At 51.1% G+C, this 24,316-nt stretch overlaps 1 protein-coding gene across 3 annotated transcripts in view; it reads right to left on the bottom strand.

Annotated features, from left to right (window-relative positions):
* PQLC1 (PQ loop repeat containing 1) overlaps positions 1-24,316 on the bottom strand; it is a 44,709-nt gene that overhangs the window by 8,075 nt on the left and 12,318 nt on the right. Inside the window, exons 3-4 of one of the 3 annotated variants that reach the window (XM_011934364.1) lie at positions 19,243-19,296; positions 5,986-6,202 (exon numbers count right to left, since the gene is read on the bottom strand). The exons of 1 other annotated variant lie outside the window; for it this stretch is intronic. In XM_011934364.1, coding sequence (XP_011789754.1) covers positions 5,986-6,202; positions 19,243-19,296 — 271 coding nt within the window. The remainder of the gene's footprint in view (positions 1-5,985; positions 6,203-19,242; positions 19,297-24,316) is intronic. One more of the 3 variants, XM_011934365.1, reaches the window with a different exon arrangement.

Here is a 24,316-nt window from a genome sequence, read left to right on the forward strand (position 1 = left end):
AGCAGGGAGGGGACAGGAGCAGGGAGGGAACAGGAGCAGGGAGGGGACGGGAGCAGGGAGGGGACAGAAAACAGGCTCGCGGCTCTGCAAATTATTAAACAGGGTCACATCCCACCGGGGATTCCACCCCCACGCCTACATCCGCGAGAAAGGAAAACTACGTCCACATAAAAACTCGTTCATGATTGTCCATCACACGTTAACAGCCTAAACATTAAACAACCAAACGTCCCTCAGCTGAAGAACGGAAGAGCAAATGTGGCAAATCTATGGAAGGAACATTTTTTCAACCACAAAAAGGAAAGAAACACTGACCCCTTCTGCAGCATGGATGAACCCTGAGAACACAAAGTGCAGGGAAAGAAGCCAAGCACAAGGCCACATACCGCCAGGCCACGTATCGCCACGCCACGTAGCACCAGGCCATGCGTTGCCGGGCACCACTGAGGTGACGCGTCTGGAAAGGCAAGCCCACGGAGATGGGAAGCAGAGGAGCGGCAGCAGAGGCTGGGGCAGTGGTAATGACTGCCAGTGACCGAGGAGTTGCTTCCCGGGGTGTGGAAAATGTTCTGGAATTAGACCGTGGTGCTGGCTTCACGGCCCCATAAGTATACTGTGATGAGAATCACATCTCAAGGTGGGTCACACTTTGTAATGTTCCAGAGCCTCCGCTGAACCCTCCTGTCACATGGGCCAGCCTGCAGGCACCGAGCTCACTTAATGTTAACCCAGGTGTCCTGTGCAGCAGTCACTCCACTCAGAACCGCCGGGGCCTGCTCTGCATCAAAGGCATAAGGAAAGACACGGTGACGGGGGGGGGGTCTGAGTGTCATGAAGACATGGCCCCAGGGGAGATATGCCACACACTCAGAGGCTGAGGACCCACACAGCCTGCTCTACAGTTTGGGTAAGAGCTCGGCTTCTAGATCCAGCCCATGTCCTGGCTGGACCGGGGCAGCCCCAAGGAGTAAGGACTGACGTAGTTCAAATCCTCTCCCTGCGGGGGCAGCCTGAGCCTCAGCTTCACCTGCTGCAGGCACCATGCCATGCCTGCCTGGTCACCCATTGGGGCCACTGTGGTCACACACAGTCGGGGCCGCACAGGCTCCTGCCCAGGCTCTTCCGCCGCCAATGTATTCTGCATTTCAGGCTCCTCCCCATCCGTCAACACCAAAGCTCCCCGGCTGCCCTCATCATCTACAGCCACGTCACCCTCCAATCCTTGTTAGGTAACAGTCTTCAAATCCAGTAAAAACTAGAGGAAGAGGAATGCAAACACTCTCAGAGAATCCGCCCTTCAGAGCCTGCTGCGTTAATTAGTAAACCTGTTTCTGAAGCTTTATCACATCTCGTTACTGGTTCAGAACCTACAACCACAGAGTATTTTCTAAAGGGAAGTCACTGTTCAAAAATGCATCCGGCAGCTGCTCCAAGGTAGAACTGTGCGTGCATGGCTGTGTGTGTGTGCGCGCATGCAAGGAGGCCACGGTGCACGCCGGCCTGTGCACGTGTGCGCATGTACACGGGACGCAGGACTTTCCAGAAGCAGGGCTGCTGTGAGATCGACCCGGGAGTTCTTGAGCCGCTTCCTACCAAACATCCTAGAGACCTTCCGTTTGACGTGGAGCTGAGGCTGCGGGTCCCGGGCGGACTCCAGGCAGCACGTCTCCCTCACCCAGGGCAGTGGCACTAGCAGGTCCCCAGGGACAAGGAGCTGAAGCCTTCAGGCTGTCACGTTTCCGGCTCACGTCACCATTTGCCACCAAAGTCTTGATTTTTTTTTTTTTTTTTTAGACTGAGTCTCACTCTGTCGCCCAGGCTGGAATGCAGTGACATGATCTCGGCTCACTGCAACCTCCACCTTGCAGGTTCAAGCTATTCTCCTGTCTCAGCCTCCCGAGTAGCTGGGATTACAGGTGCCTGCCACTACACCCAGCTAATTTTTGCATTTTTAGTAGAGACGGGGTTTCACCATCTTGGCCGGGCTGGTCTTGAACTAACCTCATGATCCACCTGCCCTGGCCTCCCAAACTGCTGGGATTACAGGCGTGAGCCACCACACCCAGCCCAAAGTCTTGGTTTTTTACGTATCTGTAAGTACGTTTGTGTGCACATTTTAAATACGTCATGTTAAACACGAACCTGGAGATTATACAGGAAGCACACGTGATCTATCAAACCTGCGTTCAGAAACCACTACCCACAATGGCTTCAAGAATCACAAATCCTGCCCGGGCTGGGGGTACCACAGTGCCCCATCAGACAGGTCGGAGCACACAAGAACCTGAGACGTCTCTGACCCGCCTCCAGACAGGGAGCGGTCTGACAGCAGGAAGTGGGGGAGAGTCTCTCCAGCCCACCCCAAGGCTGCCGTGGGCCAGGAGGAACAGGCAGGTACCACAGGAGCACCCAGGAAGTGGCGAAGGGGAGACGTCCCCCTTACCCAAGCCACGTCTGGAGAGCAAGCGGAACCCAGGCTGGGGAGGGCTGAAGATCCACAGAGCGGCGGCCTGGACCCCATGCGGAGAAGCCAGGAGACCACACAGCAAGGGGGGCAGACGTGGGACACTGTGCCCCACAGTCCGCGGCGCCGAGGGAGGAACGTGGGCCGGGCCCACAGGCCCAAGGAGACGTAGCTTCAGACGCACAGGTACAGCCGGCTCCTGACTCAGCCCTGCCCAGAGAGAACCTCAGGAACAGCCCCCACCTCGCTGGCCCGAGCCCTGCAGGCCCTGCCTTCCCTAGGCCGCCAGGTGGAACACGGGGGACCGACACCCCGTGGCGTCTCAGGTTGTGGAAGGCAGCTGCTGGGCCTCCAGAATTCATGCTCGGGTGATGCTAAAACCCGGGGCCAAGGCAAAACGCGGCGTCAGAGCAGCAGAAGTAAGGACGCGTGGCACAAAGGCCGAGCCTGGAGTGGTCTTGTTTCCTTTCCCGTTCAGCTGAGAACCCTCCCAAAACCTTCCCTCAGGCCATGCAGAGGCAACGTCCCCCAAATAGACCCCAGACTCGTCCAGCCAGGCATGGGGTTAGGCTGGCTGGTGTTCTAGCGGCAAACGCCTTCTGTGTTCCAGTGGGAAAACCACCCGATGGCCACTCTGAAAAGCGGATGAACCGGGTGGACCGGATGAACTGAGCCTAGGGAGGGCTGAAGCTCCCCCATGCAGGATGGCGGGCAGCACGGGCGGGGCCAGCCCCATCTCCTCCCTATCCCCCCAGAGCCCACCCTGTCCCTCCCCATCCTCCCAGGGCCACGCCGGGCCTCAACGCAGAGACTCTCCGGGGGTGCCCCAGGGCTCATTAGCAGAGACTCTCCGGGGGTGCCCCAGGGCTCATTAACGTAACTGCAACGGGAAACAAGCAACCACACGCTCCATCACTCCGAGCCAACCGGGCCACGCTGCTGCTCCTGGTCCCCTTTCCTGACGAGGATGCACAGGGTCTCAGCGGTCCGGCACTTGAAGCTGGCTGACCTCACTGCCCACTTCCTCCGCGGAGACTGCTCCACCTCCCTCAGCCTCAGGACCCCATCTAAGCCCTCACAACGTGCCAGCTGTGTGGGTTGCCCATCTTCTGCCTGGTCCTCCCGGCAGGGACAGAGGCCAAGCCTCCCACGGCCCGACGGGGAGATGGGGTGCCTGTGACATCCTGTCCCCAGCCACACCTGAGGTTTATAGAAGCAGAAGGAAGCCCAGGTGATCGCACAGGGGCTTGGTGCTCAGCCAGGGGGCGGGGCAAACTCAAAGGTAGAACACTTGCACCTCCCAGGATCCTTGAGACACATTCCCTGGGATCGGGGACAACGCCTCCTGCCAAGCCCGGAGCCCCTGTGAGCAGCCCTCTCAGGCCTTGCCAGGCCAAGGCCACACACGGCCAGCTCCTCACGAGAGGGGCCAGGAGGCCACCACGTGGGGTCCTGATGCGTTGAGAACCTCACCCCAAGGCTGTGGTGACACTCAGGAGGGCACAGGCCTGGCACCCAGGCACCTCCCACAGATCTCCAGGTCACAAGCTCGGCACCCGGGCACTGCCCACAGGATCTCCAGCTGTGGGGTGGCTGGGGACCCCACACCCCGCCAGACCAAGCCCACGTCCAGCCAGGGAGCCCACACGCAACGCCTGCCCTGAGACCCACTTTCTCTCTGGGAGCATCCTTGCCTTTCGGGTCCCATCCCGAGGCCCTCAGGGCTGCCACTGCCCAACCCAACAGTGAGGGAGCCTGTTCCAGCCATGGACACGCTCTCGGGCCTCCACGCACCCTCACCCGGGAAACCCCAGCCACCCCCGTGGTCTTGATTCGCTGTAATCACCCCAACCCCCCGGGCAGCTCAATCCCCACGCGCACCCCACACCACACCCCAACCTGTCCCTGCCTCCCACCCATGCCGACACCCCACACCTGGACCCAGGCCCCACACGTCTACCTACAACCCACACCCATAACTGCAGCCCACACCTAATACACCCCACACCCATGCCCTGTACCTGTACCTACAACCCCCACCGCACCCCACACCCAACCCGTGCCGACACCTCACGTCCATACCCAAACAACATTCCCTCCAAATCACACCTCTACCTACAACCCACACTCATAACTGCAGCCTACACCTAATACGCCTCACACCCACACCCATGTCCCACACGAGTACCTACAGCACACACCTGTACCTGCCTGCCACACCCATGCCTGGAACCCACACCTGCACCCCATGCCCCACACTCCAACCCATACCTACACTTCATATCTGTACCTACGTCCCACACCCATACCTACAATGCACACCCATAACTATAATCCACACCCATGCCTAGAACCCACACCTGCACCCCATACCCCACACCCCAACCCATACCTACACCCCACACCTGTGCCTACAACCCACACCTATAACCCTGACCTGTACCTGCATCTCACCCCCTACCACCACCCCACACCTGCAACAAGCCCTCCTACCTTCACCTATAACCGGCAACTGAACTTACACCCCACAGGACCCCTGGCCCTCACACCAAACCTGCAAATACAGGAAAGCCCTAAAGGGGGTGCTATGGTCCCTGGGCACCCGTTCTCAAACACAAAAACACACGTCAGCCCCTGTCTTCCAGGTTGTTTCCCAAACATAACAAATCCAAGAATAACATTCCCTCCAAATCACAGCCTCAGCATCTGTGACGGAGACCAGACCCAAGCACAGTGTGGGGGCCCAGGGGGGTCCTCAGTGAGGAGCGGGCACCGGGGGGTTCCTCAGTGAGGAGCGGGCCTGGGGATTGAAGGTGTGAGGGACGAGAGTTTTCTGCCGCTGCCGCAGCAAGCCGATCTGTTTGTATTACAATGTGGTTTCCATCCAGGACCTTGATTGAGGCCGTGGGGATTGTGCTGCTTACATCGTGCCCTATCCCTGGCGGTCACAGGGGCGTGCCAGCACGCACTGGTGCAGGGCGCCCAGGCATGGTCTGTGGTTCCGAACATCAGCCTGCCCAGCCTTCTACCACATACCTCAGAGGCCAGAGGCCATGCTGGGGCCAGTGGGGAGAGACCGAGGACAGTGTCCAAGGCCGCCCCCACACCACCTTCCTTGCCCCACCAGACCCGCCCTGACCCTGGGCCAGGCTGGCTGCCCTGCACTCCTCCTCGCATGGTGGGCCGAGCCTGCTCTGCCCTGTGTGGCCAGACGCTCGGACATCCCTCCCACTGGAAGGTTCTGCCTCGATGGCCCTGAAGGAGCAGCTCCCAACCCCGTGCTGGGTAGAGTGCCGGCAAGAGGGTCTCGGCTGCCCCTCACGTGGCCCACACAAGCTCCTCTGCTCCAACACGAGGTCGAGGGGCCAAGGCCTGTAAACCTGACTATTCTGAACCAGCAGCTTCACAGGTCAACATGGGAAATACACAGCCAGTCACACAGGCATTTGATTTTTACCAAATCTGCAGCCACGTGGTGCCTCTGGAGCAGTGATGCTTCCGTGGCGGCATCCCCAGCCTACCTCATGCCCTCCGTGGACTGGTGGTGGTGGTTGCGGTAAAGCTGCGGCACGCCCAGCATGGCTTCGGTCAGCACGGCCAGGAAGCCCAGGGTCTCCACAAACAGGGTGGAGTCAATGGACAGGTAGGTGATGTAGCCTGCCACGCCCGTGAAGGCCAGGACGCACTGCACATAGTCCGAGAAGCTGCTCCACTGCCAGAAGTGGTGGGGGTCGAAGTCTAGGGCGAGAGGGAGAAGCGGCCTCAGCACAACTTAGGGTCCAGGTGAGGGGTTAAGGTCAGTGAGGAGAGACAGGAACCAAGCAAGAGATCAGGGTCAGTGAGGAGAGACAGGAACTGAGCAAGAGATCAGAGTCAGAGGAGGAGAGACGGGAACTTGGGAACTGAGTAAGAGGTCAGGGTCAGGGAGGAGAGATGGGAACCGAGGGAGAGGTCAAGGTCAGGGAGGAGAGACGGGAACCGAGGGAGAGGTCAAGGTCAGGGAGGAGAGACGGGAACCGAGGGAGAGGTCAAGGTCAGGGAGATGGGAACCCAGCGAGAGGTCAGGGTCAGAGGAGCCATGTAATCTTGATCACACCCCCCTGAAAGACCTTGGTACAAATATTAACTCAACGTAAAAGACGCTGACATCAGGACAGGTGCAGTGGGCACCTACAGTCCCAGCTATTCGGGGGCCGAGGAGGGAGGATCACTTGAGCCCAGGAGTTGAGGCCAGCTTAGGCAACACAGAGACACTTGTCTCTTTACAAAAAAAAAATGCTAAAATTCTTCAAATTAATCTTACTCTCTGAGAAGCGGGACAGTGCAGGGAGTGCCCTGCACTGGAATCTGATGCCTGGGTTGGGGCGCAGCCCCCCTCGGGTTAACTACGGTCTCCTGTTCCTCAGGGACCACCCCTAGGACATTCTGGGGATTCAGCGAGTTGACCTTGAGTTCTACAACCCGCCTCAGGCAGTGAGGCTCAGTAACTCCGTACCATATCCCTCCTGCACGATGTCACTTGCTAGATGATGTATTCTGTAGAAAATATACTCATAAGCACTCACAGAAATTAGCAACTTAAAGGAGGCAGGTGGACATGTGCAGTCCGGGGGACACAACTGCAGGGAAAAGGTGAATGGAGACAAACCTGCCAAGAAGCCTGCAAGGCTTGTGATGTGCCTGCACTTGACCTGTCCTTACAGCACCAGGGCCAGGGCATGGGCTGCACAGGTGGGGTGATGGGAGGTGGTGAAGTCAAGGGAGTTGGGGGTGCTGAGGGGTGCGGTTAGAGGGACTGGGGGGGTTGGAGTGTGGTGAGGTTAGGGGGGCTTGGGGGCATCAGAGGGCAGAGAGGCCAGGGGTGTCGGAGGCTGGCTGCCTGTGGGGCTGGCAGTGCAGTGAGGGCAGGGCAGGGGTGGCCAGGCTGTGCACCTTCTCCCCGTCCCCCTGGACCCTAGATCTGTGTCCTACTTCCTGCTCCACACTCCCTCCCTCTGAGTGAGACGCTGCTCAGCATCCAAGCTGGAAAGGGGCCGCACAGGAGGCAAGGCCAGAGGAAGGATGGGCACGGTATGTGGCACCTCCCAGAACACAGCAGGGCATGGGCTCACGTGCATTTCATGAAGAAACCCAGCTGCAGTGAGGGGGGCTGAGCAGGATGCTGTGGACAGGGGGGCCATGGGTGGTCGGGCGGTGGATGGGGGCGCCACAGACGGGTGGGTGGTGGATAGGTGGGTGGTGGACGGACAGACAGGGAGACCGTGAGTGGGCAGGCGGTGGACAGGTGGGCTATGGACAGGTGGGTGGTGGATGGGCTGTGGACGGGTGGGTGGCAGATGGGCAGGCCATGGACGGGCAGGCAGGGGGGCTGTGGACAGGTGGGGTCATGGATGGGCAGGTGATGGACGGGAGGGTGAGGGTTTAAGGGACTTGGGAAAACCACGTCTGAGGTCCATCTGTGGGAGACCTTTCTATATTAGTTTCCCTAGAAAGGAGTCAATCGGCAAATAACTAACAGAAAATCCTCACTAAACAGTTTCTGAGAAAAGAATGAACCTGGACACTTACCTTATACCATATACGAAATTTAACTCAAAACGGATAAAAAACCTAAAAATAAGACCTGAAACTAAAACTCTCAGAAGAAAACATGAGGAAACACTTCAAGACATTGGATTTGTCAATGAATTTTTACCTGTAACACCAAAAACACAGGCAACAAAAGAAAAATAAAAGATAAACTGGACTTCATCAAAATCTATAACATGGCCAGGTGCAGTGGCTCACCCCTGTCATCCCAGCACCTTGGGAGGATGAGGTGGGAGAATCACTTGGTCCAGGAGGTCTTGAACATAGTGAGATTCCATCTTTACAAAAACATAAAAAATTAGCAGGGCATGGTGGTGCGCACCTGTGATCCCAGCTATTTGGGAGGCTGAAGCAGGAGGATCCCTTGAGCCCAAGAGTTCAAGACTGTAGTGAGCCATGGCTGTGCCACTGCACTCCAGCCTGGGTGACAGAGTGGGACCTGGTCTCAAAAAAAAAAAAAAAAGGCACTGGCGAGCTTGATCGCACACCCTAAACACCCTCGATGCGTGCATTTACCACTCACGGGCCGGCGGAGGGGCTCCCGAAGGTGGCAGAGGGACAGCAGGGTGAGAGGCACGAGGCAAGGCAGCTGAGATGTGCGGGTTGCAGGTGAGGGCAGATTTCCAAACAGAACGTGGCCCGGTGCACGGCGGAATATTACTCAGCCACAAAAAGGAAGAAAGGGCAGATTCATGCAACAACACGGATGGACCCTGAAACAGGACACCAAGTGACAGAAGCCAGACGCAGGAACCACACGCTAGTGAGTCTGTTCCTATGAAGCGTCCAGCACAGGCGAGTGCACAGACAGCAGATGAGCAGCTGTCGGGGCTGGGGGAAGACGGAACTCGGGAAAAAGAAGAAAACTGGTTCAAAGGGGTTTCTTTGGGCGTGATGAAAGGCTCCCTAATGAGACAGTGGTGATGGCTGCACAACTCTGTAAATACACTAAAAACCACCAAATTGTGTACTTTTAAATGGTGATAAAATGGTGAATTTTATGTTATGTAAATTGTATCTCTAATTTTAACAACAAAATAAAAAATTTTAACGTATATCATTTGTCTTACACCAAAAGATGCAGGTATAAGTATCTACTTATTTTATTAATAAGTATCTACTTATTAGTAAATACTTATTCAGCATTTCCTTTTTTTTTTTTTTTTTTGAGGCGGAGTCTCGCTCTGTCGCCCGGACTGGAGTGCAGTGGCCGGATCTCGGCTCACTGCAAGCTCTGCCTCCCGGGTTCACGCCATTCTCCTGCCTCAGCCTCCCGAGTAGCTGGGACTACAGGCACCCACCACCACGCCCGGCTAATTTTTTGTATTTTTTAGTAGAGACGGGGTTTCACCGGGTTAGCCAGGATGGTCTCGATCTCCTGACCTCGTGATCCACCCGTCTCGGCCTCCCAAAGTGCTGGGATTACAGGCTTGAGCCACCGCGCCCAGCCTTATTCAGCATTTTCTGATGCTGAAGTTGAAAATAGTTCCTTCAACTCCAAGTTTGGGAATTAAGGTGCTGTCATTTGTATCCAGGACAATTTGAAATAAATTTAGCAGCCATCTACCATTAGTTGTCAGCTCACATGAGCTGGGGAATTGGAGCAGGTGGCGGGGAGGAGCTGGGTAAGGAACACATTGGCTGAAGCTGACCTGGGGTGGCTCAGACAGTGGGAAATGAGATCTCTAAGTTCAGCCTGGAGAAGTCGGAGGACACGGGAGACACCTCGTGGACACGGAGACTCCAGATCTGTCAGGTGGAAAAGAACATTTTCCACACTTCTGAGAGATTCCTGTGTCAGGAGATTTTCATTAACAGTTTTTTAAATCGGCGAATAAAGAAGAGAGAGGCGCCTGGCAGTCCTCCCAGAAGAGCTGGCCCTATCCCGAGGGACCCGGGAGGGGAGGGCACTTCCCTTTCCAAAGCAGCCAGGCCCCTGCACTGCTGAGTCCGACAGAAATCCAAGAGGGCAGGTGGCTGTGGGAGAGGAGGGGCTCTGAGAACGAGAACAAAAGGGCAAGAACGCAATTAGGACGCACACCCATGGCCACGCGAGGTGCTGAGAGAACAGCTGACAGTCGGCAGTGCAGACTCTCACACTGTGACTTCCTGAGATGTGTTTCTAGATAGCGGTACCAAAGATAAGGCTTGAAAACGAGGCATTTAATGCTGAACAAATGTTTCTAGGCCTGGGGGGCTCACCAGAGGCCCACCCTGGCATGCACTGAGCTCTTGGGACCCTCAGCTGCCTGCAGGGAACAGCTGATCCTCAGAACCTTCCATTGCATGGGCGCGGCTGCCCTCAACTCCCAGACAGATCTCTTCCGGCACCCCCACGGGGAGCCCCGTGGGAACAGACCAGCTCTCAGTCTCCATCAGTCCAACTGCTCCTGGATTAAAAAGCAATTTTACCACTTGGGGAATGTGCACCAGGAGACTGTCTCCTAATGGGCAAGGAAGATCCGATTTCTCGTCAGATCGTGTTTTCATGTCCACAGGAGCACATGAGAGAGCCTGGTGTAAGAGGATCTGACAGCCAGCGGGTCCAAGGCATTGAAGCAAGAGCAACTCCATCATGAACAGGGGCTGGGTGAGATGAGGCTGAGGCCCGCTGGGCTGCATTCCCAGACGGTCAGGCATTCTTAATCACAGGATGAGACAGGAGGTCGGCACAAGATACAGGTCATAAAGACCTTGCCGATAAAGCAGCTGGCAGTAAAGAAGCCGGCTAAAACCCACCAAAACCAAGATGGCCACCAGCGCCGTGACAGTTTACAGATGCCGTGGCAACATCAGGAAGTTACCCTATACGGTCTAAAAAGGGGAGCATGAATATTCCACCCCTTGTTCAGCATACCATCAAGATATCACCACAAAAATGGGCGACCACCAGCCTTTGGGGTGCTCTGCCTACGAAGGAGCCATTCTCTTATTCCTTTACCTCCCTAATAAACCTGCTTTCACTTTATGGACTCGCCTCAGATTCTTTCTTGCACGAGACCCAAGAGTCCTCTTCTGGGGTCTGGGTGGGGAGCCCTTTCCAGTAACAAAGGTGAGAGGGAAGGAGAACGCTAGAGAGCTTCCTGTTGGGACTGGGACGGCTGGAGGGCATCACAGCACTGGTTTCAAACACTGAACGGAGAACTGCCATGCGGCATGAACCTGGGCGCATCAGACCCCTGCGGGCACCCTCGGGACGCACACATCACGCTCGGTGGGTGCTCACAGGACGTGAACGGTGTCTCAGTAACGCTGAGCTCCACCCCAGAGCCACAGGGTGACTTTCACAGGGCCACGGAGCCTCCTGGGCCCCACTGCTCAGGGACATTCTGGAGGGGAGGAAATTGCTTTTTTTTTTTTTTTTTCAGGGTTCTTGCATGAATTCTAATTGAGACATTACATTCAGAATTATAGCACTCATAGTGATAGTTTTCAGAAGACTATAACAACTTCTTTGCTACTTAAGGAGTACAGACGGTGCAGCTGCTTACCTGAATGACTTCTTAAGTAAGTGGCTACCACCACTCTAGTTTTCCTAGTTGTAGCTCTGTTACAGGTTACTGACCGCAAGTGTTGGCAAAGGAACTTTTTTTTTTTGAAACAGAGTCTCGCTCTGTTGCCCAGGCTGGAGTGTGGTGGCGCAATCTCAGCTCACTGTAAGCTCTGCCTCCCAGGTTCACGCCATTCTGCTGCCTCAGCCTCCTGAGTAGCTGGGACTACAGGCACCGCCACCACGCCCGGCTAATTTTTTGTATTTTTAGTAGAGATGGGGTTTCACTGGATTAGCCAGGATGGTCTCGATCTCCTGACCTCATGATCCGCCTGCCTCAGCCTCCCAAAGTGCTGGGATTACAGGCATGAGCCACCATGCCCGGCCAGAAACTGTTCTTTTAAGCACTTTGGTGCTCCCTGGAGTGACGGCCAGTCCCAGCAACTAAATGTATGACGCTCCCACTTTAACTTTGTGACTGCTTCAATATTTTTAAAAATACAAATCGACTCTCCATGAAAAAACAAAACAACCTCCCACTTCCTTCAAATCCCTGGTCCAGGCTCACCTGGCCTCCTGCGAGCTGCCCTTCCAGGCAGGTACCAGCCCCACCTGCTGCGTCTGCTTCTCCACCCCACGCCAGCTGAGCAGGCAGAGCCTGTCCTTGGAAACAGCCCAGCCGCGTGGGAGTGGAGCAAACAGGCACCACCCAGGCCCGGAGCTGCAGGCAGGGCTCAGCAGGACCCCGGGCGGGCACACAGGGGCTCATCAGAGGGACCTGAGGGGCGTAGGCTATAGTCGGGAGAGCATAGACAGGAGGCCCCTGAGGCCACCAGGGCCCACTTTTGCTTTATCCTAAGGATCAGGGACACGAAAGGATTTTAACAAAGACAGCCACACCACCTGCTGCAGAATGAGTATGAATGCCCTTCTCAGCCTTCGAGACCGGCACTGGCCTCGCTGACCCCCTCTAATCCCGCCATCTGTGCAGCAGGCGGCAACAGGCACAGGGAGATGGCATAGCTGGGGCCAGAGGACGACGCAGAGAGACCCACACCAGAGACCCTCGGAGAGTGACAGAGCCCCCGCCCCAACCCCGGTGAGTGGGACAGACAGCGTGGGGACGGAGCACGTCCAGGGCCAGAGCCGGAAGTAGGGAGCCGTGCCGGCTTCCAAAGAGGACCCTGGGAAACAAACACCCTTCCACTCGGCAAGGACAAATCAAGCAACTGCCAAGACAGGCGTCCACGGCCGAACCCAAGGCTGCACAGACAGACAAGCGCTCGCCGCCACACTGCCCTGACAGCTGCTGAGACTCACATTCCTGCAGTCACCTCAGCCAGAGCCAGGGAGGCCCTGGGAGAGAGAAGCCAGATGCGCCCTGTCGGGCGGCCTTGCCTGCTCTCAGCCTCCTCTCATTTTCAGGAGCCTTTTACCCCCTTTATCCTAATTGACATCTCCGGGCCCCTCATTTGCTCAGAGTCTGCTCAGCGGGGCACCCCGCGGTGGACAGGTGAGAGAGGTGAGGGGCTGGGCTGTCACCGCAGCCAAGGGAGCCATGGCCCTCCAGCCTGAACGGCTTCTGCCCAAAATCAGGACACAAACACATCGTCATACATGGCAGCAACAGCCCAGAAAGGCCCCAGCCCAGATGGCAGTGGAATAAACGTTCTCCCCAAGTCACTTTAAAATGAAAGTTTTGGGCTACCTACTTCTAAAGAGGCCTTCAGGACAGTGCCGGGAGTCCCTCCGCGACGCGACACACCCCCCACAGGACGCTCGGCTGCCGCGTTTACTCAATGCAGCCGTTGAACAAAAACACAAGAGTGTTGCCCTCCCAGCCTGAAACATTCTTCATACTTCCAGCCATCAGGGTTTCAGCCAGGTCAGAAACAACAGAGACAGTAGGCTCTTCCAGAACAGCAGTGCACGGTTCTCCACAGACCCTCTCCAGCAAAATCACTGCGATGGTGAACATTACAAACAGCACCCACTTCAAGTCCCTAACATGTCTTAGGGACACATGCGAATGGAGAAAAACTTACCCAAGAAAACCACCTAAGTGGCAGCAGGAGCAGCAACCTTGTGACACTTGAGTCACAATCTGCTTCCCCATCCCTATGTGACAAAAGCTCTACTCCCAGCAGGCAACTGAGAAGATGGGCTCCCTCTTCCCCAGTACCACTGCAGCCATGGCAGCACCCAAGCTCTTCATCGCCTACTCAGTTCCTGTCTCCCCAGGCTCCCTTCCTCCACTCAGCCCCCACCCATGGCGCAGGGGCAAAGGACACCGAGCATCCCTTGTCCCTGCCTCAGCTTGCTCACTGGGAGAGGTTCCACACAAGCAGGGGCAAACTAAGAAGACCAGAGGCAACAACCCACTTCCCGTGCACCACTCAGAGCAGAGCTGTCACCCTCAGAGGTCCAGAGGTTCTGTCCTGGCGATGGCAGTATCAGGATAGAGAGCTCCATAGCTCTCCCTAGAGGGATGCCCTACTTAGAGCAGGTGCAAGTTCAAGTGTAAGGATGCTAACAAAAACAACAGAGACCTCGGCAGCCAGCAACTAAGAGGAGCTAGAAGCTCCATGACGAGCTCAAAGTTTATCAAACAGAACCAGAAAGGACAGCCAAGAGAAGCCCTCCTGGCGACTGAACCACCACCAAACAGTGGCCTCAATGGCCACCCTGCTCAGCTGTGGGGAATACATCCCCCAGGGCATCATCAAATCAGCTGGCAGCCGCCAATGAGGCCAACAGCTGGTTTGACCACCAGAAGCTTAACAGGAAGACCAGGGAGGGTCACGGCCAGCCAGAACCACCACACCTGAGAGAGAAGAGGTCCAGAGACTGCACTAGTCCAGCCAAATCACAAAACAAACAAGCAAACAATAAGGCATCCTTCCCCCACGTGGGGGAATCCGTATCCACAGCTGCTACTATAGTTTACCTAAAATGTCCAGCTTGCAATAACAAAACAAAATGAGTTATACAAAGAGACAGAAGAGGAAAAAAATAAGCAGGACACAAACTGCTTCTGAAGAGGCACAAGTGTTGGACTCAGTAGAAAAAGACTTTAAGATAACTATTACAAATATGTTCAAATAACTAAAGGGATCCATGCATAAAGAATTAAAAGAAAATATGACAACAATTGATCACACAAAGATTATCAATAAAGAGACAGAAATTCTAAAAAAAAAAAAAAAAACCAAGTGGAAATTCTGATGTTGCAAAGCACAACTGAAATTTTAAAACTCACTATGAGGGCTCAACAATAGATTGAGCTGGCAGAAGAATCAGTGAATTCAAAGAAAGCTCAATAAAGATGATGCAACCTAAAGAACAAACAGAAAATAGAATTAAGAAAAAAGAACACAGTGTCAGAGAAAGGTGGGATGACAGGAAAGGGCACCGGCACATGCAGAATGGGTGAGCTTGAGGAGAGGAGAGAGGGGAGCAGAAAAAAATATTCAAGGAGATAATGACTTTTGAAAACTTCCCAAATACGATGAAAATATTGATCTACACACCCAAGAAGCTCAACAAATTGCAAGCCTGATAAAGAGATCCACACCTGACACATCACAGTCTAAATAACGAATGCCAAAAAAACAAAGACAGAATCTTGAAAGTAGTAGCAAGAGAAAAATAATTTATCACTTACAAGGAAACCCCAATAAGATTAACAGCTGACTTCTCATCAGAAACAATGGAGTCCAGAGGGCAGTGGAATAACATATTCAAAGCACTGAAAAGAAAAAAAAATCATCAACTAAGATTCTTATATCTAGTAAAACGTTTTTAAAAAAATAAGGGGAAAATAAAGATTCCCAGATAAACAAGAACTGAGATAATCTGTTGCTAGTAGGCACACCTTACAGAAAACAAGTTTTTCATGCTGAAAACAAGTAACATCAGAAGCAATTCAAATCCACATAAAAAAAGAGTATAAAGACGATGATGTCAGTTATTATAAAAGGTGATATCGGTGCACATTTCTTCTCCTTTCCTCTCTTAGTTGACTTAAAATGTAACTGCATAAAACAATATGCATCGTATTGTTTGGGGGCCTTTACCCTAAAGAAATGTAACATAACTGACAATAATATCAATAGCATAAATGAGATGGATGGGATCAAAACTGTATTAGAGAAAGAAAATGACTGTAGATGGCACTCAGTCTCAGAAAGAAATAAAAGGAACCACAAATGGTAAATAAGGTTAATAAAATAACTCCATATGTTTGTTCTCCTTTCTTCTCCCAAGTTCTTTTTTTTTTTTTTTGAGATGGAGTCTCGCTCTGCCACCCAGGCTGGAGTGCAGTGGCACAGTCTCGGCTCATCACAAGCTCCGCCTCCCAGGTTCACGCCATTCTCCTGCCTCAGCCTCCTGAGTAGCTGGGACTACACGTGCCCGCCACCACGCCCAGCTAATTTTTTTGTATTTTTTTAATAGAGATGGGGTTTCACTGTGTTAGCCAGGATGGTCTCGATCTCCTGACCTCGTGATCCACCCGCCTCAGCCTCCCAAAGTGCTGGGATTACAGGCGTGAGCCACCGCGCCCAGCCTCCAGTTCTTGAATGACATAAAATGTATATCAAGGAACAATCAGAAAAATATATTGCTAGGTTGTAATATATGTAGACAGAACATGTATAATAATCATACCATTTAAAAAGGGAGGAGGAAATCGAGCCATGTAGGAGTAAGGTTCCTGTCACTGGAATTAAGTTAGTATAAATTTGAAGTAGATTCTGATAAGATGCACGTTGTAAGCCTTCAAGTAACTACTAAGAAAATAATTCAGAAAACATTATTTAAAGAAATTAAAATGCTACATTAGAAAATATTTACTTAACACAAAAGGAAGCTGTAAAGGAGCAACAGCTAAGGGGAAAAGGCATGGGATATATATACAGAAAACAAAAAGTAAAGTAGCAGATGTAAATCTGGACATATTAAGGGTGAATGAAATAATCAAATCAGAGGGCAGAATTGCCAGAATGGATTTTTTTAAAGATCCATTGCATGTATACGGAAGACTCATTTGAAATTCAAAGATATAAGAGAGTTAAAAGCAAAACAATGGAAAGAATATATCGAATGGCAACCACAGGAGATGTGCATGCGATGACACTAACATCAGAAGAAACAGACATCAAAACAGAAAATATGCATATACGTCCCTAACAAACAACAAAGCCCCAAAATACATCACGCAAAAACTGACAGAAGTGGACAGAGAAAAAGATAATTCAAAAATACTTACAGACTTCCACACCTACATTTAGTAATGGATGTAACAACTACACAGAAGAACAATAAAGAAATTTTAGACTTGACCTAACAGACAACCCTCCACCTTTACCCAACCACAGTAAAATGGACATCAAATATTCTCCAAGATAGATCATATGCTAGGCCGTAAGATGTGCCTCTATTTAAAAGTACTGGAATCTGGCTGGGCGTGGTGGCTCATGCCTGTAATTCTAGTTCTTTGGGAGGCTGAAGTGGGTGGGTCACCTGCGCTCAGGAGTTTGAGACCAGCCTGGTCAACATGGTGAAACGCTGTCTCTATAAAAAATACAAAAAATTGGCCAGGTGCAGTGGCACGCACCTGTAGTCCCAGCTACTCGGGAGGTTGAGGCACGGGAATTGCTTGAACCCAGGAGGCGGAGGTTGCAGTGAGCCCAAGTCACACCACAGCCAACAGAGCAAGACTCTGTCTCCAAAAATTTTTTAAAAATAAATAAAAGTACTGGAATAAAACAGAGTATATTCTACAACTATAATGGAAATAAATTTGAAATCAATAACAGAAGACATTTTGGGGTATTCACAAATATGTGGAAGTTAGCACATTCCTAAATAATAAAAGGGTCAAAGAAGAAACCTTGAAGTAAATTTTAAAATACTTTAAGGTGCATGAAAACAAAAACACAACACACCAAAGTATAGGACGCAGGTAAAGCACCTGCTTAGAGAGAAATTATGGCTGCCAATAACTACATTAGAAAGGAAGAAAGAAAAAAATCAATGATCTAACCTCCACCTTAAGAGAAAGGTAAATTAAACCCAAAGCAAGCATAAGGAAAGAAAGAATATTAGAGTGAAATAAAGTAGAGAGTAGAAAAGCAATAAAGAAAATCAACAAAACCAAAAATTGGTTCTTTGATGGGCAATGTGGATGTGTTGTGTTAAAAAAAGGGAAGAAAGAAAGGAAAAAGAAACACCTTTTAAAAAGTTGGTTACTTGACAAGAACAAAAAATTGACAAATTTTTAGCTAGACTGACCAAAAAAAGAAAGGAAAGGAGGGGATCAAATTACTTAAGTCAGGAATGAAAGAGGAACCATTACTGATGACTTTCCAGAAATACCAAGGATTCTAAGGGAATACTAAGAAAAATTATATGTCAACAAATTAGATAACTTAGGTGAAATGGAAAAATTCCAATACAAACTACCAAAACTGACTTACGAAGAAACAAAAAACCTGAACAGACTTATAACAAGAGATCGAATTCGTAATTTTAAAACTTTCCACAAAGAAAAGCCCAAGCCCAGATGGCTTCACTGGATAACTCTAAAAATATTTAAAGAGGAATTAGTATCAACCCTTTGCAAACTCTAAAAAGATACAAAAGGAGGGGAACATTTCCCAACTTATTTTATAAGGCCAGTATTATCCTAGTACTAAATCTAGACAAAGTCATCACAAAAAAACTGCAATTATCTTTTATGAATACAGATACAAAAAATCCCCAATACAATACTAGCAAATAAAATCCAGCAACAGATAAAAAGTGTTAGACACCATGACCACATGAGTTTATCCCAAGAATGCAAGGTTGGTTCAACACACAAAAATCCATCAAGGTAGTACATCACCATAGTAGAATAAAAAACAAAACCCACAAGATCATCTCAACAGACACAGAAAAGCATTTGGCAAACTCTAGCTCTTATTATAAAAACACCCAACAAACTCAAATAAAAGGGAACTGCCCTAACCTAATGAAGGGCAACTATGGAAAATCCATTGACTAACATCATACTTAGTGGTGAAAGATGGAATGCTTTCTCACTAAAATGAAGAATAAGATAGGTACATCCACTCTCAGTGCTTATAACCAGGATAATTAAACAATAAAAAGAAATAAAAGCAACTAAATTGGTAAGGAAGGATTAAAACCATCTCTATTTGCAAATGACAGAATCATATATAGAGAATCTACTAAACAACTCTTAGAACAAACCAGTTCAGCAGAATTGCATGATGCAAGATCAACATGCAATGATCAATTACATTTCTATAAAGTAGCAATGAACAAGCAGAACTGAAATTAAGAAAACATTTCCATTTACAATAGCATCAAAAAGGATAAAATACTTCGGAATAAATTTAACAAAGTCCAAAATTTGTCATCTAAAATTTTCTCCTCTCTTCCTGTCTCCCTCCCTCTTCCCCTTCCCACCCCCATCTCCCCACACACAGAAGAACATGGACAGGCTTCTAAGAACTACTTCATGCTTGAAAACAGCAGAGCTAGGGGTTGATTAGTTTGCTGTAGACTCGGCCACATTTGGTAAAGATGACGCACGCACATGCACAGATGGAAGCAATGACAGGAGGAAGTACAGCTGCAGGAATGAGGCGAAAGGAACGCGCTGCAGGCGGTGCACGCACAGGGTACATACCCAGGAAGGACCGCCTGGGGGCGACCTTGACTTCTTCATCCTTGCTATCTGCAGCTACACGTTAAAAAGGGAGACAGAAACAGAAAGGGGAAAAAGACAGAAACAGACTGGTTTTAACGCAGGTAAACAGCTGTGTTCTCAGAACTTTTTGCATTTCTTAAAAAAAAAAAAAAACTAGAACAGAAAGATCACAAGATTTTGGTTTTGTGCATTAGAAAATCCATTTTCTGAACTATTTTTCTTTAAACCTAACCTCTTCCAATATCACAAAAAAGTGAATGGGGAGAATGGGAGAAAAATTGAGCCAAAAATTAAAAGTTACCACATTTCCATTTAATCTCTCAGGAGAAAGGCAGCGCGGAGCCCGCCACAAGCGTGCTGTGCCGATGGAAAGCAGCCAGACAGATCCTGCTCCCCCTTTCCTAGAAACTCGGCTGTATGCAAGCTTCGGTTGCAATACAGCTGCCCCAGGTCAAAACCCTTCAGAAGACTACCTGATAAAGCTGTTTCAGAGTACACTCTGCTGTAAAAGGATGGCTGGTTCCACATGTGCACTTGACAAGCCCCTCTGCACACAGAGACACACGGACAATGTGACAGGGACCCAGCACCCTCCAGGGCCCAGCACCTGCAATGACAGGTTATGAGCCAACCTCCCCATCTGCACAGCCCCAGGACAAGACAGCAGCCAAGGTCCTGGAAAACAGTGCAGCCTCTAGGTGGCTCCTGGGAAGCCCCCTGGGGTTTGGGATTGAAAACGGTTGATAAACAAGAGACTCAAATGAGTCCTGGGATCAGAAAGCAGACGTGGGATCAAAGGTTGTGTGTTGCCTGCTCCACGCAATGTAGACTTAAAATGGAAATTTTGCAAGTGAACAGCTAAAAGCAAATACGAGATGACCTCTGACCTCTGCCCTCTGCTACTTGGACTTAGGGTGTTGTTCCACTCACAAGGCAGGAACTGCAATATTTCTACCAAATTTGAGGGTTTTATAAACCAACGCAGCACACAAAGTGCAGTCTCCTCTCCTCCCCCAGGCTCCCCCAACACTGCCTCTTGGATTCTACGTCCCTCAGCTCATCCCATCTGTTGCTTTGATTTAGACAATATCCCTCTCCACTGATGCCTCTTTTCAAGACCAAGACCCGCAAGGGGTGGGCGGGAGGGAGGGACCACCCAAGGAGGACTGCTCGGTCTACACTGTTTCCCTTCTCACATCCAGGTGTGACTGTGAACAGGCAAGGGTGGGAGGCAGCCAGCTGGGAGGCTGGGGAAGAAGGCATGGTTCAGGCTGCAGAGGCTGGACCCTTCCACACCTGGCTGTGTCCTGGGCACACCCTCAAGCCACCTGGGCTCCTTGCCTGGAAAGCAGTGTGATCAGATCCATGTTTGTGTAGGACAGAATGCAAAGAGTTCTGACACTGAGAGAGCTGCCAGGAACATTTTCAACAGTCACACATTTCCACAGATCTGTGCTGAACACGTCCTCCAGACCAGACAAAAACAGGGCCCAGCAACATTTTGCTTTTCCTCGACACTCGGCACTGGGAGGTGGTGTCAGTGTCTTCTCCCCTTGATCACAGGTGGGCTTGTGACCACTCCAGTCCACAGAAGCAATGCTGTGATTTCCAAGACTTAGGTCATAAAAAAGATACAGCTTCCACCTGCTTTCCCAGGAAGCTCCCCCTTGGGACCTGGCCATGTTGTGAGGAAGCCCAGGTCTCATGAGGCCGCCTTGGTGGATGTCCCAGCAGAGCCCGGGTGGAGGTCCCAGGAGATGGCCAGCACCAGCCATGCCAAAGAGTGAATAAGGGAGAGAGAGAGACAAAGCAAGAGAATGAGCTTCAAGGGCTGCAGCCCTAGCCTTTGAGCTCCCCAGATTGAGGACAGCAGAGACCAGCTGTTCTTGCCAAGTTCCACCCAAAATGCACTCACGAGCAAAATAACTGTTGTCCTTCCAAGTCCTAAGATCTGGGGTAACTTGTGGAGTAGCCAAAGAGACTGGAACAAGAGAGACAGGACAAGTCCTCAGGGCTGGCAGGAAGGAGGATGGTTGGGCCACAGAGGCTATCACCTGCTTCCTGGGACTTTGGTCCATGTCACGACTGGAGACCGCTTCTGTCAGCACATGAAGAAAGGTTTGCACCGTACCCTGTCGGTACAGCATGTATGGGGGAGTGCAGGGGTGACAGTGACAGGGAGGTGCCAGCCAGCCTGGGACCAGGGAAGAGCACATGATCACAGTGGCCCAGGCAAGCCCGCAATGGGAGGTACACAGGCAGATGGATTCCTAGTGTGACGTCCAAGAATCTCAATAAACCCCTGAAAATGCAGGCAAGATGGCACCTGACCCCTACATACAACACACTTTCCAGTTTTCTTGAGCTACAACTAACTCACCTGTTTAAAGTGTACAATTCAATGGTTTTTAGGATATCCACAGTTGTGCAAACACCATCACTGTCTAATTTCAGGACATCTTCAGCACCCCAAAAAAAAACCCTCGACTAACCAGCAGCCACTCCCTCTCCCTGGCCTCCAGCCTAGAACTCTGAGTGTTGAGATTTGGGAGAAATTTGAAGTAAAGTAAACCACCTGACTTTGAGCCACAGACAATTATTTCTCAAATAACCCCCAAGAGGAACTTAAAAGGAAAAAAGTACATGATAAAACAAAGTTAAACTTTTTAAAAGCAAATATTTAAAATGAAACAAATGACCCCATGTATCCAGTTGCTGGTGCACCCCTGACAAGGTGCATCTGTTTCCCGGTGACATAACATGCAGCAGTGACCTGACCTCTGTCCCCAGCGGGAAGTGCCCTGAGGATGTGCAATCCTGAGCATATAAACCCCCACCCCCAATAAAACAAACGTTTTCAGTCACCAGGAGGCTGGTGCCGGCATGGTGACCCTCAGACTGCCGCACACAGAGAGGACGAAGGGAGGCATGAGGGGGCCACATTCCATTATTTGTGGGGTCCTAGAGGAAGGGAGCTGGTACAGGGCAGAAGGGAGGCAGACCTCAGGCTAAGCAACGCGGCCAGGCCTAGAGGTTTGAAGTAAAATGGGAAGAACTGGTGTCCGCTCATGAAGTATTTCACCTCACCAAAACACACTCCCTAGCTCCACCCGCTGAAAAAGCCAAAAACTCAACCTGTAGGCCAACCTCACGCATGCCCAGGCTGTGGTCTCCAAACGCTGTGTCCCAGATACCAGCGCTCCCTGGAGAAACGACGGGTTCTAGGTCTGGGGCAGGAGACGTAGCTGCCACATGAGTACCTTGTTACACCAGATCCTGTGTGGAGACCCCTCATGCTGGGTGGAAAGGGCCCAGCAGCACCCGACGCGGCTCCCCGGCCAGAGGGAAGAACTGGAGCTTTAACAAGTGTGATAATCCAGTAACCACCAACCGTCCACTTCACACGTTCAGAATGACTCAGAAACATGCACTCGTCACTGCAAGATGCCAGGGAACCACCTGCATTTCCTTTATAAATTATACCTGTGGACAGCTGAACAATGGGTACCAGCCCGTTTCTCTGCAGAGGGGCTCCAGCTAACAGACGACAAACATCCTGCAGCCCTGACGAGCTCCCGGCCTCAGCATGAGCCCCACAGTGGCCGCTGACCACACACACCTCCTATGGAACAATGCAACTATCCTGCGAAACACAAGAACCAAACCTGGATCTGATCGGGCCTCGGGGTCCATTGCTTTTTTAAAATGCTCTTTCACAGAAAAAGTCAAGGACAGAACACCTTTTCCTTGTCTACACTCCAAGGACATAAAGACAGGAAGAAACAGCAGGAGTGCCATCTCCACTGTGGGGCTTCCCAAAACTCAGCCTGCAGGAGTAGTCAGCAATCTTGTTAAGATGCCGCTAATACAGACCAAAGTCGAGAGGAGTTAAGTTAAAAACCTACGGATTTTTAAACAACAAAAACTGCCAGGCACAAGGGCTCACCCTGTAACTCTAATGCTTTGGGAGGTTGGGGTGGGAGGATCGCTTGGCTAGAGCCCAGGAATTCAAGGCAATAATGAGCTCTGATACCACCACTGCACTCCAGCCTGGGCAACAGAGTGAGACCCTGTCTCGAAAAAAAAAAGAAAAGAAAAACCTGCAGGAAGGAGACCTGAATGCAACTGCGGGTCCCATCACCCTCGGGGCTCTATACCACCCTAACTACTTGGTAAACACTTGAAATTCTCCATAATGCAAAGTGAAAGGTAAAAAGAAATAACCCAGCACACGAGACAGGTGTGCACTCACTCCCAACCACAGTCAGCCATGGCCTGGCCAAAGAGGCTCAGCTCTGCCCAGGGGTGGCACCGTGCTGGTGCCGGCCCTGCCTTCCTCAGGCTGGGCACTCAGGGCCCTGTGGGTCATCTCCCTCCAGTGATGAGGGAGATGGGAGATGAGGGAGATGACGGAGTGATCAGGCCCCAACCCTGACTCACAATGAAAAAGAGTGTGGGAAAACGTCTCAGTGGAATGAGGGTTTCTTTTAAAAGTCTGGTCATCATTTTGAAAATTATGCCAATTTTGTGAAAGGAGACCGTAGAAGAAAAAAGGAAGAGACGTGGAAGCATGCCACGGCGTTCAAAGTAGTCACCTCTGGAGGGTGGGGTGGAAGCTGTTTTTTTGTTTTGTTTTGTTTTTTAAGATGGAGTCTCGCCCTGTGGTCCAGGCTGCAGTGCAATGGCCCAATCTTGGCTCACTGCAACCTCCACCTCCTGGGTTCAAGTGATTCTCCCACCTCAGCCTTCTGAGTAGCTGGGATTACAGGCACGCATCACCACGCCCAGCTAATTTTTTGTATCTTTAGTAGAGATGGGGTTTCATCATGTTGGCCAGGCTGGTCTCGAACTCCTGACCTCGTGATCCACCCACCTTGGCCTCCCAAAGTGCTGGGATTACAGGCGTGAGCCACTGCGCCCAGCCAGAAGTTGTTTTACTTTATATCTGTCTTCCCCAAATGTCTACCATGAGCATGCACTGTTCTTTATAATCAGACAACAAATAATGTATTTAATTGCTTAAGTAATCTACTCTTTCTTAATACCATTTATG

The sequence above is a fragment of the Colobus angolensis genome, unplaced genomic scaffold (genome assembly GCF_000951035.1).
Source record: "Colobus angolensis palliatus isolate OR3802 unplaced genomic scaffold, Cang.pa_1.0 Scaffold135, whole genome shotgun sequence".
Taxonomy (NCBI): Eukaryota; Metazoa; Chordata; class Mammalia; order Primates; family Cercopithecidae; genus Colobus; species Colobus angolensis.